At 37.9% G+C, this 19,973-nt stretch overlaps 2 protein-coding genes across 7 annotated transcripts in view; both read left to right on the top strand.

The window, feature by feature from the left end:
• Positions 1-11,638, top strand: part of crtc1a (CREB regulated transcription coactivator 1a) — a 26,696-nt gene extending 15,058 nt beyond the window's left edge. For all 4 annotated transcript variants that reach the window (XM_065276299.2, XM_065276298.2, XM_065276300.2 and 1 more), the window contains 3 exons: positions 1,292-1,375; positions 4,257-4,437; positions 6,061-11,638. In XM_065276299.2, coding sequence (XP_065132371.1) covers positions 1,292-1,375; positions 4,257-4,437; positions 6,061-6,212 — 417 coding nt within the window. In that variant the 3' untranslated portion in view covers positions 6,213-11,638. The remainder of the gene's footprint in view (positions 1-1,291; positions 1,376-4,256; positions 4,438-6,060) is intronic.
• Positions 6,095-19,973, top strand: crsp7 (cofactor required for Sp1 transcriptional activation, subunit 7). 3 transcript variants are annotated; one of them, XM_065276296.1, is made up of 3 exons: positions 6,095-6,220; positions 14,338-14,412; positions 16,650-19,973. In XM_065276296.1, exons 2-3 carry the CDS (start codon positions 14,347-14,349, stop codon positions 18,288-18,290), a joined length of 1,707 nt encoding a protein of 568 aa, XP_065132368.1. In that variant the 5' UTR covers positions 6,095-6,220; positions 14,338-14,346; the 3' UTR covers positions 18,291-19,973. The 3 variants fall into 3 exon arrangements, with proteins under 3 accessions (XP_065132368.1, XP_065132367.1, XP_065132369.1); XM_065276295.2 differs by lacking the exon at positions 6,095-6,220 and adding an exon at positions 11,829-12,151; XM_065276297.1 differs by lacking the exon at positions 6,095-6,220 and adding an exon at positions 12,159-13,517.

Here is a 19,973-nt window from a genome sequence, read left to right as displayed (position 1 = left end):
ATACCCAAGGTCATACCTTCCACGTCGGGTTTGCATGGCAGGATTGTTACGTAACTAAGAAGTTTAAATCGCTGTAGCATTTTTGTCATAATAAGTGGTTTTTAGATATTGAGTGACAAAGCCTTTTAACTGATGTATAGTTTGGCAAAATTAAATTATTATCTGATATGTTGAGCAGAGTTGTATAACAATCATCGTGATCATGGCGCCCTCTGCAGGTTAAGAGATTTCAATATATCCATAGAATATAGACGACGTTGTTGGCATGTATGATCCATATATGACTCGATAATCAATTAATTACATGAATAATACAATAATAGTTATTATTTGAATGGCTTTTTTAGCATCATAGCAAAAAAAAAATGTGTTTGCTATCTTAAAGGGATAGTTCACCCAAAAATGAAAATTCTGTCATTTACTCACTCTCGGGGTGTTACAAACCCACATAAATTTCTTTGTTCTGATAAACACACAGGAAGATATTTTCAGAAAATGTTTGAAATCAAACCATTCGTGGACCCCATTTACTTCCATAGTAGGAAAAAATAATACTTTGGAAGTCAATGGGGTCCACGAACGGTTTGGTTACAAACATTTCTCAAAATATCTTTTGTGTTCATCAGAATAAAGAAATGTATACAGGTTTGTAACTACATGAAAGCGAGTAAATGATGACAGAATTTTCATTTTTGGGTGAGCCATCCATTTAAGCAAGGCTTTGTTATATACAATACCTGTTTATATGAATAGCCATTCTGTCATATACCACAGCCAAATCCCTTAACACACAAACAGATTTTCATTTTGTATAAACTCGGATGAAATTCTCGATTAAGAGAGTCTTAAATAGTTTTTGTATCATATTCAGGAAGTGATATTTAGTTGTACTCTCTTCAGTATTATTGGCTTATTGTGTTCTCTTCTGTTAATCATTCTCCTGTTGTTCTCTAAAAGCATTACAGATCTGAAATGATAATCAGTCTAAGATTGATAACAGGAATGGGGATGTCTGATTTGAGATCTTAGCCTCAGGTGTTGGTTAATCTGACTTTGAATGCTTTATCGAGTTTCAACAAGGTGTAACATTTCTGTACAGCACACAAGCAACGTGTTGTTTTGAAAATGAGCTTAAACGCTTGGTTTCATCTTGACACAGTTTTATCGTCGTCATTTTTCTAGTGATGCAGAACTTAATTTTGTGAAATGTGAGGTCCGATATATTGTTTTAATGGCCGTGTGAGAGTAAGTGATCATATTTAACCTTTTCTCTAATATGTTTTTCTTTTAGCACTCCATTCTCGGAAGTGTCTTCAGTGATGCGTTTTATGACCAGCAGCTGTCTCCCCGGCAGACCAGCGCTTTGTCTCAACAGGTGAGATCACTGTGCACTGTGTATAAATAACCTCAGTTATGTTTAAGCTGTTTAGACCATCAGTGACCAGCAAGCCACAGGTCACACATGTATAAAGCATTTAGTGGAGCATTAGGATCACTCCAGCTTACTATGATCTGATTCACCTAAATTTGAGAAAAATTGTGCCTCCTGTTCAGGTACAATTCTGTTTCGTGAACTGACCACTAGAGGGCAGCTGTGAAAGCTTTGAGATAATAGGCTTAAGTATCACAAAAGCTTTCTTTGACACAGTAATCATCATTTATTCGCAGTGTTGTTTTTGATACCATATATTTTTACATTTCTTTTTTTGAGACATTAAAATGGGTATTTTTATGAATGCCAGATCTCCAGTTTTGTGTGTGTGTGTGTGTGTGTATGTATGTATGTATGTATGTATATGGATCGCTTATCATTCCCAAATGATTTTAGGGGGCACTGTCTTACTATAAAATAACCATTAAAGGTTAAGGCAATTTTCTTTAAAAAAATCCATATAATCTACTCTCCACCATGTCATCCAAAATGTTGATGTCTTTCTTTGTTCAGTTTAGAAGAAATTATGTTTTTTGAGTAAAACATTCCAGAATTTTTCTCATTTTAATGGACTTTAATGGACCCGAATACTTAACAGTTTTAATGCAGTTTAAAATTGCAGTTTCAAAGGACTCTAAAAAACGATCCCAAACAAGGCATAAGGGTCTTATCTAGCGAAACGATAGTCATTTTTGGCAAGAAAAAAAATGCACTTTTAATCCACATCTTCTCTTCTTCCTCCAGCTGTGTGACGAGCCAGCGCAACCTCCCGTAATTGCATAATGACGTGGGAAGGTGACGTGTTACATATATGAAACGCACATTTGCTGACCATTTTAAACAATAAACTGACACAAAGACATTAATTTGTATTATTCAACATATAATAACATCGGAACAGTCCTCTTTCTCCACACTTGTAAACACTGGGGCGTAGTTTCGATTCGTCATCCGTGACCTCTTGACATGATGATGTATTACGTTAGGTCGCACTGGCTTGTCACAGGACCGGAGGAAGATGAGAAGTTGTGGTTTAAAAGTGCATATTTTTATTTTTCTTTCTCTAGATAAGACCCTTATGCCTCGTTTGAGATCGTTTAGACTCCTTTGAAAATGCAATTTTAAACTGCATTAAAACTGTGAAGTGTTGGGTCCATTAAAGTCCCATTAAAATGAGAAAAAAATGAAATGTTTTCCTCAAAAACATAATTTCTTCTCGACTAAACAACAAAGAAAGAAATCAATATTTTGGATGACATGGTGGTGAGAAAAATATCTGGATTTTTTTAAAGAGTAACTAAACCCTAAACCAACTTTTTTTGGTTAATGATCTTTAAGAATGATGCTTTATTAGTGCTGTTCATTGTTTTTTGAGATTTGGATATAAAGTGTTTCAATACTACAATATATGGTGTAAAAACGTCTGAGTGCTGCCCTCTTCAGGTTGAACGGTGGCTACTGCAGTTGAATTTTCCTATTGGATGTTGGGTCCAAGAAATGACTCGTGACGTAAGCAGGTTCAAGCTTACCACACCCTTGTTACGATCTCACCACACACTTAGTTCGTCCCCTCTATCTCCGTTGGGATCTGCCCACTTTTCTTGCATTTTTCAAATATTGCAGTGGGTGGAGTCAGGCTCAGACCAGGGGTTTAGTTATTCTTTACGAAAATGGACTAATCCTTTAAGGTTGTGACTGTTGTTTACTGTTGTGAGGCTGACACATTCAGTCAGTCAGTAAAGAAATTTAGCCTTAATGGCATTTAAAAGAAAAGAAAGAAAGCCAGTAATGTAAAACCATATTGTCCCGAATATAAGACGGACCCCTCCCCCCCAAAATGCTTTTTAAAGACCAACTCTTGTCTTTATAAGGAAAATACCTTCATTTGAAAATACTTTTCATAAGTTTAAGGCCGGTGACACACTGGATGCGTGGCGTAAGCGTCTCAGCTGCGTGGCGTGTCCGTTTTTAATTCGGCTTCCATGTTAACAGGTTAGAGCTTGCAGACTGCCTGCATGAGACGCGCGTCTCAGGCGCGGCTCGAGCCGCGCGGAAAACGCGTGCTTGCTAGAAATAGAACCGACGCCTATTTTTCACGCCACACGCAAGCGTCTTGGAAGCGTTACCAGCCAAAATATACGTCACCTATAGCAACAGCAGCGCGTCAGCGCAGAGTCAGGCATGCTTCTGGTATGTACAGACACAGAAAACGCGACGCAGCCGCCACGCAACTGATACGCCACGCATCCAGTGTGTCACCGGCCTAAGGGGACCAGTTTGGTTCCCCACATTCTTTATACTTTCATATGGCATACAGTACCATATATAACCTGTAGTCCATCTGGATTTTATAACAATTAGCCTAGGTTGTTCATCTCATTGTTAAAAAACACAGCCTATTAATATTTCATTTACATTAGAAATCTGCCTTACTGTAAACAATTGCAGTTTATCAGGTCGCTTCAATCCAAGTGAACTTGTTTGTGTATTTGGCACCACCTACCGCATTTTTGCAGGTGTACAGTGATTGATTGCCTAGCTGAAATTTTAGACCTTATTGTTTATTGAGAGGCATTTCCGTGAAAAATATTGTCTTGTATTTGGGACAATATGATACTACTTATGTATTTGTAATGCTGGAGTGGCTTTTTAATAGTTTTTACTCTGGTATTAATAGTGTGCCAAGATTAGTATTTAATATTTTTTTATTGAAATAGTTTATTATTAAAGTTCATACTATCCTTTCCTTTGGTTGTGTTTTCTAAATCTACATCACATTTGATTGTACCATTCTACATTTTTTATTTTTTTTTAATTTTTTTAGCTAGAGCAGTTCAACATGATTGAGAATGCATTCAGCTCAAACAGTCTGTACACAGAGGGATCGACTCTAAACTACTCGCAGGCCGCAATGCTCAACCTGACCGGTAGCCACGGCAACCTGCAGGACACACAGCAGCTAAGCTATAGCAGCCATGGGAACATCCCCAACATCATTCTCACAGGTATTGCATCTGCCCAGGTTGGATATTGCATAATGTTGCCTGTAGCTTTGCAGTACATGTATGCTCGAGTAAATATCAGGGATGTTAAAGTCCCCCTGAGGGGGAAATTAGTTTTTTTATTGTTGTTTATAGGTCTATGTGGTGTTTTTAATGTTTTAAAACAAGCCATGTGCAAATTTATTATTCAACACCGTTGCTGGGTATTTTCTTTATAAAATTGGAGACAACAATCATGTAAGAGTTGAATGCATGGATCAGTAGTTTGAGATAAAGATATTATGTGTAAGAGATTACAGCACTGCTGCTTCAGCTCTGCTTCTGTGCTGCTCACACATGCAGGGTGAGTGCTTTAAAGGGGGGGTTTAATGGTATTTCAAGCATTCTGACTTATTAACACAGTTATAGAGTTGTTTCCTCATGCTAAACGTAGGCAAAGTGTCAAAAATGCAGTTGGGCGTGTTTCAGAGTATTTCTGTGCCGAATGCACTTCGCCAGGGTTCGTACAAGTTTCGGCTAATTTTTTTCGATTACGGTTCTAACTGACGTTTCAGGGGTTTTCGATACGTATCACTTCTTTATATGGGCTTCCGCCGGAAAACTTCCCCCGGAAAACCCCGCCCAGCCGTCAGTCAGCGGGAGACGCTAGAGCTTGCTAACAGCTTATCACGCCACTCAGCTTTGTTTAATTTCAAAAGTCAACAATGGCACAACAAGAAGTGTGTTTTTGGATGTAAGGAGAAGACATCCAGCCTTATGGAAACAATGGATATAGTTTATTATCCGGATTAGCAGCGGAGTTTTGCGTGTGTGTTTGATGCGGTGGATTTTCATGACGAGTTACACGTGGTAAGTAAGACTTCTGTCTTATGTTGGAAATAGGCGCGTGTATATTATATAAATGACACGAACATGTAGTGAATCATAAGTTAAAACAGTGTTGTATAGTGTTGCATGACTCGTACTCGCTCCTCCCGTGTTATAACTCCTCCTTCTTCATTTTTTCGTACGTTATCGGAAAGATTCGGTAAAGCTAATCTTTCTTTTATAAATCTGATTAAACTAAAGACTCTTCAGAGATATAAAGGATGTCATACTACTCCATAGGTACTCCAGATTAATATCAGAAATGCAGAAACCGCGTGTGTTAACGTGAGCTTTAAACTGTTAACATAAGCGCTTAAAGATTAGTGCTGCAAACATGCAGTTCACGTATGCATTTTTAAAATCGAACTTTATGTGTCTGAAACTGCAGAATGTAGCCTCTATTTACATATATATATCTATGGTCCGAAGTGGTGCGAAAGAGTGGAGGCGGGGACTAATTCGCATTTTCATGTCTATGTCCGAGCTGTGCATTTGAGTAGAGGCGGGACTAATTTGCATATTCACAGGTCCGAGTCATACTAAATGAGACAAAGGTGTACATTCAAGCCCGTTAAAGCATAAAGAAAATTACTGTGACAGGTAAAACTTTTATATATGCTATTATGATGCTCAAAGATTGACTACAGGGAGACTTTAACACCAAAGACGATGTTTAGCACATTATCTTCTTGACCCATTTGTAGTTATAGGAGCGCCTGTCTCCCAAGCCCATTCAAAGAGTTCTCAATCCTCTGACAGGTGACATGAGCTTTGACGCAGATTCCCAGTTCCCCTTGGATGAGCTGAAAATTGATCCGCTAACACTGGACGGCTTGCACATGCTCAACGATCCTGACATGGTTCTTGCAGACCCCGCCACAGAAGATGCTTTCCGGATGGACAGGCTGTAATATTTTAGGTATATTATAATATAAATTTTTTTAGAGATTGTATGGTTACCTGGGAGAGAAGCTATGATCTCCACAGTGTGTTAAGGGGCACCTGACCCGGTTTCTCAAAGCTCACCCTGCGGAAAGGTGGGTGGTCGCTGCAGTAGCTGATAATGTTCTCATAGCATGCTATGGAGAATGCTAGAAGCACTGCCACAGTCCACAATTATTTAGGATTATACTGAGACCTTTAACTTTAGATGAGTGAATGGGACTATATATATATATATAAGATCCCTCTATGCCCTTTTTTATTATGTTCTTTCATTTCATTGCCTGAAGAAGCCCCTTTCACTCCCCCCGTACCTCCAATCGCTTGCTTCTGATGGCTCACAAATCTGTTACATGCCACTTTGTTTTCACTACAAATATTTATTTATGCACTTTTATACATGCATATGCCACCAAAAACATTGTTTGCCATGAGTGGTTTTTAATTTATTTCTTTGTACAAATGTTTCTTGCTTATAAGACCATTAATGGTTAAAAAGGAGTGTTAATCCTCCCCATTTTAAGGGCAGTATTGTTAGCCTCATGCATCAGCTGAAACACATTTTACCTTTACACATGAACACTAATATACTCTAAGACAGCTATGTTTCTTCATTGTGGTTTAAATATATGATTGTAATTTTTTATAAATGTCTGGTCATGGTTCCGGCTGATGTGGCTAAAGATGATAAATGCACTTTGTGAGGATTATGATCAAATGAATCTGGCTAAAAAAATTGGAAACGTTCATATCTCTTAATATCTGCTTAATTTGGTTTTGGTCACCAAAGCGTTTAGATATGTATGAGTATACACATATGGTTACATATCATTGCACTAATTTAAATTAAGCAGGTCTGTTATAAACTGCCTCACAAGCTCTATAAAACATTCACACCAGTGAATTCAGTCCATCTCTACGGTCAATGTACAGTGTGCATGTAGCGTTACAGTATAGCACAGCTACTGTATGTTAAACAATCTTTGTAGTGTACCTGATACAGTCAAAATGATGCTGCAATTGCATTACTTTCGGGTTAAGAAACAAAAACGCAGTACATGATAATGACGTTTGCATATGTATCAAACTAATCACTGTGATAACCAGATTCTGCCTTACACTGAGAAAATGCAGTTTTTTGTCATTTCTGTTCTGTGAAAATTCTGTTGTATTTGTTACTGTAAAAATAGCTGTAAGTGATTCTGGGTTTGTTTTGGTGCATTGCTCTCATTGCTGTCATGTATTCTGGTTCTCATGACATCATATGCCCAAAAGGGGAGGTTTATTACTCTTACTACCTTTTTTTGAATCACATTTATCTTTTTCTCATTTTTTTTCTCTGGATTTTTATACTCTTACCACTTTATAAAGTGTAAGAAGTTTGTTTACAAGAAACATTAATACAATCTTAATGTTTAAAGTAAGAAATGAAATGCTAAATGTAAGAAAAATATTTTGTTATCCTTGTAAAAGTTCTCTACCTATGAAGGGATAACCGGATTTGGAAAAATATCTATGCAAAGTATAATTTAATGTTTCAGAAAACAAAAATACTAAAAATGGCTCAAACAAAAGTATAGTTTTTATAGCATCTATTCGTTTTAAGACCATGCAGTGAATTTTAATTGTTGCACAGATGGCTTTGTTTATTTTCAGCAACGTAGAAACAATAGAGTAGTCGATGCATGAAAATTTTTTTTAAATCTCTACTTCGTAAAGGACTTTTCTCATATGAGATCTGATTGCACCGTGTACATTTGTATAAATGAAACGCATGACCAACATGTGCTTTGTCTCAGACAATTGTTTTCATGAGGATCATGCTGCAAATGTTAAAAAAATGTAAGATATTCAAGTGGAAGGATGTGTCAGGTAAACAGTTATTGTTATATATTCCTTTACTTAACTGCCTCATGGAAAGAGCAGCATTGCTGAAACCAGAATGTATTTCATCACTTTTTGTGTAGGACCAAACATATTACTGAACTAGCATTGTTTTTGTTACTGTGATGTCTTTGAACTTTTCCATGTGTCGAATAGTTAATAGTTGCCCAATGCGTTATTGTGCCACCTCCATTTCACTCGCAAGAGGCTGCATGGCCAATCACCTTTTAACAAAATTGGTGATTTTATAAGCTGCGCACTTTTATCTTTGTGACATTTTTATTTCACATCTGTATTTGTGTAGTCCGCGTTTATGTGAACTTGTATCACTTCATACATTTACTTGGCACTTTAATCAATATTAAGTCGTCTTTTCCCCATTCTTTTTACACCCATCTGAGTGACTGTTATGTGCACTGGGTCTATTCTCCCCCCATGTTTGGCCGCCTTTGCCTTCTACTCTAAGACAAGTATTTTTGAAAACGTGAAATTATCTGTTGTCTATTTATGATTTTATACTTGATCAATGCTAAAAAAAACTTTATATGTAGTATTAGCAAAGTATGAAAGTGCCCCGCGGTATTAACAAAATGCATCAAAGAAAGCTGGTGACTGTATCTCAGTTCATAATGGACCAGTTTTAACTTCACATAGCTTTCATCTGTGGACTGAAGTGTTATCATTAACAAAAATTGAAGCAGAATCTAAAAAAGCAAGTAACAGACATAAAAGGAATGCATGCAGATAAGTAAAAGGTCCTCATTGTAACTTTCAGTATCTAATGTATGCACAGCCTTCATGTACATAAATGCTACACTAATACATTTCTATATTTTAAAATTTAAAAATAGAGCTTAAAATATAAAAAGTATGTAAAAATCTATAAATGAAACGAACAATATTGAACTATATGTTTCGACATTTTGAAATGCTTGACGTGGACTTTATATTATCCCTTTGTTCAGGGACTTTCCTTTGACTCATTGTTTAAATAAACATCTGTGTCTATTATCAAGTGAGATCACACTTCAGATTTTTTTTTTTAATCCCTGCGGCAATTGTACATGCAATTTTGCTTTTCAGCCTCTATACACTGAACTTTGTTAAAGCTTTGTGAAATGATATCCTCTTTTGTCTTTGTTCTGTAGTGTTTGCAGTAGAACTATTCGTTTCTGGCAGGTGTTCTTCTATTTTCATATATGTATGTGCATATGGAATTTGATGTTTAAGTACTGTAAAAGTTGTCTTATCATGCTTAAGGTCTGTTTACTGCATTGTAGATTTGTCATTTCTTTGCTATGGTTGCTCATCTGCTCAGCTCCTAGATTTCCAAATATATCTATATTGTAAGACATGTCTACTTGAGGTTTAATTTAAAAAATACATATATATTGTTACAAGAGTCCTCATAATGCAGTTAAAAAGAGAAGTTTTGGCATAAAAAACATTTCACTATGTTACAAATTGACTCTCAGTAAGGAAAGAAAAACGAGTTGATGTTACTATTAGTACAAGGATAAAGCTAGAGTCTGGCTTAACGCTTATCCTGTTAAACATAATAATTAAATATGAACAGAATTTTATAAAAGAGTATTATGAAAATAGCCATAAAAACAAAGTGTTGTATTATTTTATTTCGTTTTTTTGTATTTGATTTCTTTCATGGGAAACAAATTGTAAGGTAAAAAAATTGTTTTCCCCTATAATTTGGTTCTGTTGTGTATATCTTTATTTTATTTAAAGGTCCCGTTCTTCCTGTGTTTTTGAAGGTTTGATTGTGTTTACAGTGCGCAACATGTGTTCATTTTTCACGTGTAAAAACGAAGTATTTTTCACACAATTTACTTATTTGTATAGCGCTGTTTTCACTGTCCTCAAAATGGGCTGATGTCTTCCTTGTTCTATGAAGACCCTCCTTCAGAAATACGTAACGAGTTCTGATTGTGTAGTTTGTTTAGTGTGTTGCGATTCGACAGCAGCTTAGCTTAGCAGAGCCGTTTGAGCTTAGCTGGCGACTGACGTATTCCTGTGGGCGGGGTTTAGTCAAAAACTATTTCATTGACGTCATTAAAGCAGGAAGTAGGGGGCTTTAGTCCAAACCGGCCATTCGCTGTAGGCTTTGAAAGGTGAATTCTGTAAAAAGAAATATATCGCTTGGCATTGAACTTTGAGCTTGCTTTATCATTTTGCAGGTATTATTCATGCTTTAACAGCAACATTACACACTAACTAAAGTTTAAAAAATGAGATCAGGAAGAACGTGACCTTTTAAGTGTTATTGTTTTTTCTCTTAACAATAGCAGATCTGTTATTATTTGTTGTGAAACAATCATGCTTTAATGAGTGTGCCAATAGATTTTATTTAAAACAGCCCTCTTTAAATAATTAGTTTTTTCTTTTTTTTTAAGATAAGGTCTGGTCATTTGCAGCATTTGTAAGATTTGTAAGACGCCACTTTATAACACCAGTAAAATAAATTGTGAAGAAAGTGTGCATGTATATTTTACCTGCACACTTTCTCTCTTATCAACAAAGCCATTGTATAAAGCCAAAAATGTTCTTACCTTTTTAGTCATGCTCTTTATTTATTTACCTCCAGTTAATAATGCTTGGTTTAACAATGTAGATGCTTTTGCATCTTATGGCAGTTTGAAAATAGCTTAGCTTACTTTACCTTTGTTAGCATTGATAACCTATTTTTATTTTTTAAATCAGCCGTTATTACTTTCCCTGCCAACTATTTACATACAAATCTGTATTACTTTATATCCTTTAACACTAAAAACTTGTTTTTATTGGTTAAACTTTTGCTGCATGGTACTAAATTTTTAAAATCCTGTAAGTTTTGATGTGATGTCCTGCTTTTTTGCAGTTATCATGTTCTGAGTATATCTAAAATCTCTTTAACTGGAAATATTTTCCTATCAAGTGACTTTGTATACTTTTGTTTTAACTACAAGAAATGTTAGAGAGAGATGACGTGATAATCCAACCTAGTGGCATTTAAATGTATAAACAAAATTTTAAGATCATCATACAGTATGTGCATTTAATGAATGTGAACTACTATTCTAGTGGTTCATATCTCTACAAAGGCAGCTAATTTATATTTTTTTCAGTATATGATATGATAATTCAGACGTTGCACATACATTTGACTGCGAAGTTCAGACATTAATTTAATATTTTGCAGCTGGTCATGATTATTCTCACCAAATATGCAAACCTAGCTTTCAGGAACAGCTCTGCAACTCTGTGGTTTTGTTTATCTGACCCTTTAAAAATGAAAGAAAAATGTTCCTCTTACCGGATGTTTTCTACGAAATAAAGAAAGCAAAAAAGAATATGTAAAGAAGTGGGGTGTGTAAGTGTATGCTACTTATTTAAAACAAGATGTTACCAAGCTAAATCCCATTGTCCTTACTGTATTTTTCTGTGTGGAAGCTAAAGTCTTTGTACCTTTGCATTAATATTTGTTTATGGAATTGAATAAAAAATTTCAAAAGCATAATTATTTGTTTGTGTTTTGTGTTCAAATATTCACCAAAATAGAGCAGTAAGGAGTAAAACGGCATTATTTCACAACCCCACCTTTGTAAATTAAAAAACTTCCCATACTGCACAGTCGCTGGATTTGTATTTGTTTGAACTTGCGTGATGACGTCACGAGACGTCGCGCTCTCCCATAATGCAGCGGTGTGTAGGGTTTTGATCCAGTGCAGTTCATGAGATCGGCGAGAGCGCTCGACGCAATGAGGCGGCGAACCGTCGAACCTTCATCTCCCTACTGAACACACACATACACACCGCTTCTCAAGCCAACAGTCACGTTAGAAACATGTGGTTCCGCCACTTCTCCATCCTCCCGAGAGGCCTGTGAGTTCACGCAATCCATTAAGCCCTTGAATCCGGAGGATTTTTCCCCCGTCGGCCGCTTCGCACAGAGCAGGCAATGACAACGGCCTCCGCAACCCCGCAGCAGATGAGAGACCGGCTGCTGCAGGCCATCGATAGCCACAGCAATGTGAGTAATCCGCTCACTTTCCCGCCACCCGAGCCTCGAAGCTCGCTTTCCCCTACACAATTACATTTCGTTGCTTTATTTGAAAGCGTGTGGAGCTCAGCACGGCGTCGGAGATGTGAGCTCGAGCTCCCGTTAGCCAGCTTGCTAACTGAGAGGCACATTTATCTTACGCGCTGTGCTAACCAAGCAGCCAGACAGGCTGGATTTAAGCACAGACTTCAGACATAAATCGGCAGTGAGGTGTTTTATACACCCACCCATCTTGTTTTAAGGTGAACGATGTGACCAGACACAGATGACATGCTGTATGAAGTCTGCGTGACAGACATGTTGTCCGTTAGCCGTTCGGTGTCAAGCTACCTGCTAGTTTTGAAGTCGATAGCAATGGGGTGCGTTTAAGTCATGAACGATTTGGTCGACGCTTAATTTAAGTTGTTTAGTATGCATACTGTTCATCAATACGTTGGGAAATGTTGTTGTGTGATTAACGTTATATATGGCAGATCAAGACTAAAGTAAGCTTAATATGTGGCTAACGTTAGGTGACACATTGACACTAGCATCGCGTTAGCTTATGACTTTTCATTGAGTTAAGTGTGTTGGCTTGATTCTGTCTATAAACCAAACACACGAGCAATGGTTTTGTACAGATTCGTTAATATATTATATATGAAATCGTAAAAGCGATCTCAAATGTGAATGCGTGTGGACCTGTGTGTAAGCTAACCTGAGCACACATAACCAGCTGCTTTTCAGTGTGCAGTGCTAACTAAATTCCTCTGGCTGGAAAAAATAACAGCCAGACTGAAAAGTTCACTAGGCTAACTCGCCAACCGCCCTTACAAGAGAGGAGAAACTAGTTATTGTAAGGGGCATGTGGAAAGTTGTCACCATAGAGATCCAAAGCAGACCAAATAGCATATCATAGCATTAGGGCTTTAATGTAGGTTCTCTTTTCACGGCATTGAGTCCTATAGGTTTGTCTAATTTCTGCTTTATTGTCTAACAACTTATATGTTGGATTTAGTTAGATTTTGGGTTCTGGTTTATTGCTGTGGCTGATATTTATCGATTTGGCCGATAGTCTTTCCATTCCTTAAATTCTTTGATAATTAAGAAAGGCCACTCAAATGTCAAGTCTCTGTATGACGGACAAAAGAATTAGCCATTATCATTCACTGTTTTTAATTTTATGTAAACTTACATTGTTTTACACACAACAACACTCAAGTGTGCATCAAAGTCCTATTCATACAGTACAGTGAGCTGTCAGATGTACAGCTCAGCGGTAGTTTCAGCAGGGAGCACAGGTGTGATGTAAACAAACTTGTAACATTTTACCTTACAATCACAAATCCTGTGACTGGTAAGTAATATTTGGTGTAATTTTTATTACCCGTTACTGGGTGTATTAACTAGATATAGTTGTGCTGAAACTTAAAATTTGTAGAAATGCTTCCTGAAGTGGACATTCATACAATTATTCCCAGTAAATGTTCGTTTAGTTTTACAAATTTTCAGTTTCTCTCTCATTTACTGTAATTACATTTGTGTTGTATCGGCCGTCTCAGTATTGGCATTACCAGTCAAAACCCATATCGGTCAACCCACCAGTCTGGTATAGTTTGACCATTTTTTTTCACTGTTGAATACTTTTCAGTGGTGTGTCTGTAGATCATTTGCATAGTTGCAAATCTCTTGGGGTAAACTGCTAGGTTGAGGGTCAGGGGTGTCACATACTCGCAGTGATGCCCTTGAGTTCATGGTCAACCTGTTGAGTGAGATTCTGCTACCACAGGTGATACAGGTCTTCACTCTTTCATTGGCCATTAGTGTAAGAGAAGTAAATGATTCCAATATGGTATATTGTCAATGAGAGTATAAACAAGTTTAATTATTTTTAAATGTATTCACTCGTCAGATGCTTTTTCTCTTTACTTTCTATCTTACAAGATATGCACTTTATCAGTATGTTCTTTGTAAATCAAACCCATGACCTTGCTGTTGTTAGCTGCGTGCTTTACTAGTTGAACTGCAGTTTTTTATCTGCCATGTATTGTCAGTGTGTTTGTTTTTTATATTAGACATTGAGCAAATCCATCTGTTCATTATTTTAGATCATAATAACTTTTAGTTCTGTCTCAATGTTAAGCTTGTTTTGTTAAATTCTCTCTTTTCCTGAACAGATCTGTAACATGGTTGCAGTTCTTGATGTTATTACGAATTTGGAGAAATACCCCATCACCAAAGAAGCACTTGAGGTTGGTGAGATGTATAATGTATATCTAGCTTTTTTAAACTGCTCTGTGTTTTTAATTTATTAGTAATTAGGGATGCTCCGATCGATCGGTATTGGACGATAATGGTATTTAATGACTCGATTGGTACTCGCTAAGTTTGCCGATCTCATGAACCGATCTTTTTATTTACTTTTGTCATCATAGAGCTCGCGAGTTAGAGACCATTTTTACGCAGCACGCGTATTTTTACAACCCGTTGCTCATGTCACCTGCAAATTTGTATTTCTCTTTCTGCTTTAACAGAGATGTGTGTTTTTTTATGAGAACACGCTTTGGTCCCAACAACGATGAGTCTTCACCACTAGGGTCCGAAATTAACTTTTTGGCTCACCTGCCACTGGGACTGGTAGATGAAAAAATCCACCAGCCAAGTATATTTTTTACCGGCCAGAATAATAAACAGCCTTTTTTTGTCACATATACATGAATTTCATTTGCTGTGATCATGGTCATGAATCAGAATGTTTTCAAGTTTCGGTTTATTTCTGATGTCAAATGAGTTGCCATCCTTTTCGTCTGTGAGTTTTCGTTTCAAAGGTTGTCTCACTCCCGGTAAATGCCACCACATATCAGCTATATGCAGCAGATAGCTGCAGTACTAGCTAGCAACAGACCGTCTCTAGTGCTTCAAGTCTCGCGGCACTTTTTACCTTCCGGCACCCGAGACTTGGAGCGTAGAGACGTTCTGTGGCTAGCTTACCTCGTCCCCAGATTAGTTACTGGCAAACACATTATATTGCATTACTATTTTGGTATGAAAAGCACCCGCCAGTGTGGCGGATAGCCTTTTGAATATAGTCGCCAAACGTAAAATCTACCCGCATTTCGGACCCTGGTCTTCACATCCCCATCAAACAGCATATAAAACGCGTATCAATCGCAGACATCACACCTGCATGCCGAAAGTTTATTAATTGCATGCGTTTGAACATTTTGACAGTTTAAGCATTCATTTTCCTTACAGCTGCTCTTTTCTGCGTATACCCCACACACGCGCGTGCGCTTGCGCGCACACACAGCAGCATCTCATTCATCGCACATGTACATAGCGATCTCTCTCACGTCTTAAAGCTACAGTAACCTAATTCATCTCAATAAAATCATTCTCTGCTCTTCACTGAAGAACTGTTGTACGAATGCGTGTATATTTAATTCATACAGTAAAGACTGTAAAGTGTTTTATTTTCGTTACTTTTAACAGGCATAAGCCTTTTTAAAGGCATATTAAATTTCTCTTTGCAGAAGAAATATTTGTTGTGCTTATTTATTTGATTCTTTATTAAAACAATAATATACCTAATAATAGAAAATAATATAAAAAAAGGCAACATCTGTGGTATTTATCTAGAAAAAAAATTAACAGTTATAGTCATCAAATAGCTTGCATATCAGCTTGAAGTATCAGTATCGGACGTTTGTATCGGCCGATCACGAAGACAACAAATTGGTACTCTGTACCGGCTGCAAAAATCCTGATCGGAGCATCCCTTTTAGTAATAAATGATATTTGCTAAAAAACATTTTGACAGATATTAACCTTAAGGTAGTCTGTGTATGTCATGGTATTTAATATTTCATGCCTTATTATTGCCAAAGAATTACAAGATGTGTATTTGCAAATAAACCTGTTATGTGAATAGGGGTGGGAGCACAATTCAATTTTTAGATTCATATTCTGAATTGATTCACTAATGTAAAAATTTATTTTTAAAAGTTTGTTTACAAAATAATAACGTGAACCTACCGGAACCAAAAGGCGGAAGTAAACTGCAGTAGCAAAGAGTACACAGACAGACATGTAGTATTAATGAGTCACGCTTAATTATTATTTTATTACTTGTTTTAATGTCTGACAACATTAATAAAACATGTATGTCAATGAAAATGGCTGTTATGAGCTTGCATTAAAGTACAGTATATGACAGTGCAAAGACTAGTAGAATCGAATCGGCCAAAGTATGGTAAATTTTTTAGAGATGCATCGCACTTTGTCAGCCCATATGCACATGCGTCGACCGTCGGTGTACGCGTACATGTTAAATAAATTATACTTTCCAAGGCTGTGCATTCGATATTCACGATCATGTAAAAACAGGCCCACCCCTATATGTGAAGAATAACGGTTCTACATTCCAAGAATCATGAATGAAATTTTTAGTGTGAGACTTCTCAATATTTATTCATTTTTTTTAATGCAGGAAACACGCTTAGGAAAGCTAATTAATGATGTAAGGAAGAAAACGAAGGATGAGGACCTTGCCAAACGTGCCAAGAAACTCTTGCGGAACTGGCAAAGGCTCATCGAGCCTGGCCAAAGTGACACTCCTGGGAGAGGAGTGCCAAACGTCCCGGGCTCTGCCAATGGAGGTGCTCACCCCTGCCGGACAGAAACGCCTCCAGCGGTACCCCCGGCAAGCAAGATTGCTCCAGAGCTCAAAACCAGAAATGACATCCACAACACTTACTCTCCAAAGGCGGAGAAATCTAGCAGAAAACGGCGGGCGGAGCAGAGGGATACCCCCCATTTGCCAGCCAAAATGATAAAAACATCCATTTATGAGCAAATGTTTTCTTCCTCCCCACCATCAAATGGAATTAGGGGAAGTCCTGAGTCTCTCCTAGAGAAAGATGAGGACGCACCCTCTGACAGAATCCGCACCGAGCACCTTGAGAATGACAGACAGAACAAAATTCCTGTCAATGCTGTCAAGCCTCATCCGAGCTCTCCCGGGCTAACCAAACCACCTAGCACTTCCTCTTTACTCAAAACGTCAGTGTTACAGCAGCATGCGCGAATGGATGGGGCTGGTGGTGGGCAGCATCAACCTAAAAGCCCTCGATACTCCTCAAGTCCACGTAGTGTAACACTCGAGACAATGGCCAAGAGGTCTTCAACATATGCACCTAAAGGGACTCTTTCGAGCCCATCGCAGAATTCTGCCCAAGTGCCCTCTCCTTTGCCTACATTGCAGCCTTTAACCTCCCCAGCCCAAGTGTGCATTGGCGACGGTCCGTCCTCGGTAGGGCTGGAAGACTCGATGCACTTGCACAGGTCAACAGAAAGAGTCTCCCAGCCCCCACTCAGCAGCGTAACACTGGAGCCGCTATCCGGCTCCCCGCTCGCCTCCCACCAAGCGACCCACAGCTTGGAGGCCTCAGAGACCAAGAGCGAGCGAGAGGGAGCAACTTCCAACTCGGATGGCAAAAAGCGTAAGAAATACAGGTCCAGAGACTACATGGTAAACCTTCAGGGCCAGACATCGGAGGACAGGACCAAGCCTGTGCGGTTAAAAGAACGTAGGTTGACGTTTGATCCCGTGACGGGACAGATAAAGCCCCTCACTCCGAAAGAAACTCACCACGAGGAAGAGTGCCAAGGACCGCCAGTTACAGAGGTCACAAGGACTGAGATACCCCAACAAAAACCGCCACCTCCTGTCCCCAACCCCTTTCAACAGACGAACTGGAAGGAGCTGTCCAGAAACGAAATTATTCAATCCTACCTTAATCTTCAGAGCAATGTTCTCACATCCTCTGGAGCGCAGACCCACGGGGCGCACTTTTTCATGACTGAATATTTGAAACGAGAGGAACACGACGTAAAAGAGTCCAGGAAAACGCACGTTTTAGTACCGAGCAGCTCCGTTACCGAACTACCCGGGGTGACTCGGGAGGTAACAAATGAGGACCTTCTCAGAATACACAGTGAACACTGGCAAGGGGTGAACGGTTGCCATGACACCAAGGGAACCTGGTATGATTGGACAGAGTGTATATCATTGGATCCTCATGGTGATGAGAGCAAATTGAACATCCTGCCATATGTTTGCCTAGACTGAGAGAACAGGGATTATGCTGACCTGAGTTGGAAAGGTTTCCCAAAAAGTTCCCACTGCGAGTTCGAGGAGATCGAGAGATTCTCTCCTCGTTGCTCTGTGCTAGGTTCATCTTACAAGTGTAATGAATGAACAGGGGTTGTTCCAAGTTCAGCTTTCCACAGGAAGGAGCTGAAAAGGTGTCCTGTTTGTAATGTGCTGCTACCAACGAGAATTTGCAAACAAGGGTTGTATATAATGGCTCGCAGGGATTTAACAGGGCCAGTTATTGCACAATGTGTGAATAGGAGGTCAGAGCAAGCATCGAGCAGTACGGATACGTTTGAAAGCAAGTCGAGAACATTTTTTGGCAGTTACAAAAAGCTTTATGTGACAAAGAATAAATTATAAAAGTTTCTTATCATGTATGCATCTATTTATTTGACCGTTTGTTTCTTTTCATTTTTCTTATAAGAAGGTTATCCACTAAGATGTGCAAATATGTTGGAGGCGTTTCATATTTGCCCCTTGTTTGCGAGGCATATTTAAGTCGATTAAATTCACATACATGTGCTAATTGCAGTAGATACCGACATTCCATACTGTATGAGCATCATTTATTGCTTAATGTTTCTTTCTCAGTATAGCTAAAATAAGTGATTTTCATATGAGAGAAAAGCAATCTATTTTTAGATGTGTTAAATAAACAATATTTTAAAAAGATCTGTTTGCCTAGAAAATTGTAAAAATAAAAACACAAATATGGATGTCAAAAAGAAATAAGTATCGAGTCCTAGATCGGAATGTTTGAATGCAGTGAACGGTTACAGAGGGTGCTACTCTTCATCTTCATACTGTGAGGGCAGGAAAGCAGGAAAATGTTAATATGCTGGAAATATACTTGTTATCATTCCTTTAGATATTTTTTGCCTTACTAAAAAACATTCAACAATGACTTTGTTATTTGAAGAGCCTTAGTGAATGTACGGCATTGAGATTTTTGTTTGAGTGGTGCAGAAGAAAACACCTCTTATGGTCTTTATTTTCTCAAATTGGCACATTGTCCTATAAATGTGTCAATAAAAACGCGCATTATCCTGCTTGTCTGTACATAGTTCTTGCAATCCATGTCAAACCTTGCTAAGTCTTCATTTTTTTTTTTTATGTGTGTCAATGTTCTTAATTTGGAAGAAAACGCATTCTGAAAGAAAATCCCAATCGTTTGTGTTGCATTCATAGACCTAGATTTATAGGTTCTGGTCCTATTATTCATTCAGTGTTTTAAGTTTTACATTTGATCGTATTTTTTTCGAAAATGTGTTTTTTCAATGCCTTGCCATTTGTTTTGGAGACGAACGTCCTGTGAAATGGGTTGAAACCAATTTGCTGCCGACTTGCAAACACTGTGTGCTCTGCTACCTTCGTCCTACCAATGTGCCTTTAATGTAAAAAGTTTGAAAAGGCTTCCGCTACCTTCGTTTGGTTAAAAAAATTCAAAATATGTTTTCTTACAACCATGTCAGATATTCCAGGTATATGCATTGTTTCTAAAGCAAAGGCCATCAATTCAATACTTGGTTAGGCTATTGCAAATATAATTTGCAATTTAAATCTAGAGGAAGAGACTACTTTGATCGTTTTTGATCAGTATATTTGTTCAGTGTTTAACATCACTCGTTTGTTCGAAAAATAAAATGATCAAAACTA

This window comes from Paramisgurnus dabryanus, chromosome 6, assembly GCF_030506205.2.
Source record: "Paramisgurnus dabryanus chromosome 6, PD_genome_1.1, whole genome shotgun sequence".
Lineage (NCBI taxonomy): Eukaryota > Metazoa > Chordata > Actinopteri > Cypriniformes > Cobitidae > Paramisgurnus > Paramisgurnus dabryanus.
This window is presented reverse-complemented; position numbering and strand designations above follow the sequence as displayed.

Excerpts from the sequence above, each read along its gene's own strand:
- crsp7 (XM_065276295.2), top strand. The coding sequence starts at position 12,080 with ATGACAACGGCCTCCGCAACCCCGCAGCAGATGAGAGACCGGCTGCTG. Across the intron at positions 12,152-14,337 it reads CCATCGATAGCCACAGCAAT|ATCTGTAACATGGTTGCAGT; the intron begins GTGAGTAATCCG and ends TTTCCTGAACAG. Across the intron at positions 14,413-16,649 it reads TCACCAAAGAAGCACTTGAG|GAAACACGCTTAGGAAAGCT; the intron begins GTTGGTGAGATG and ends TTTTTAATGCAG.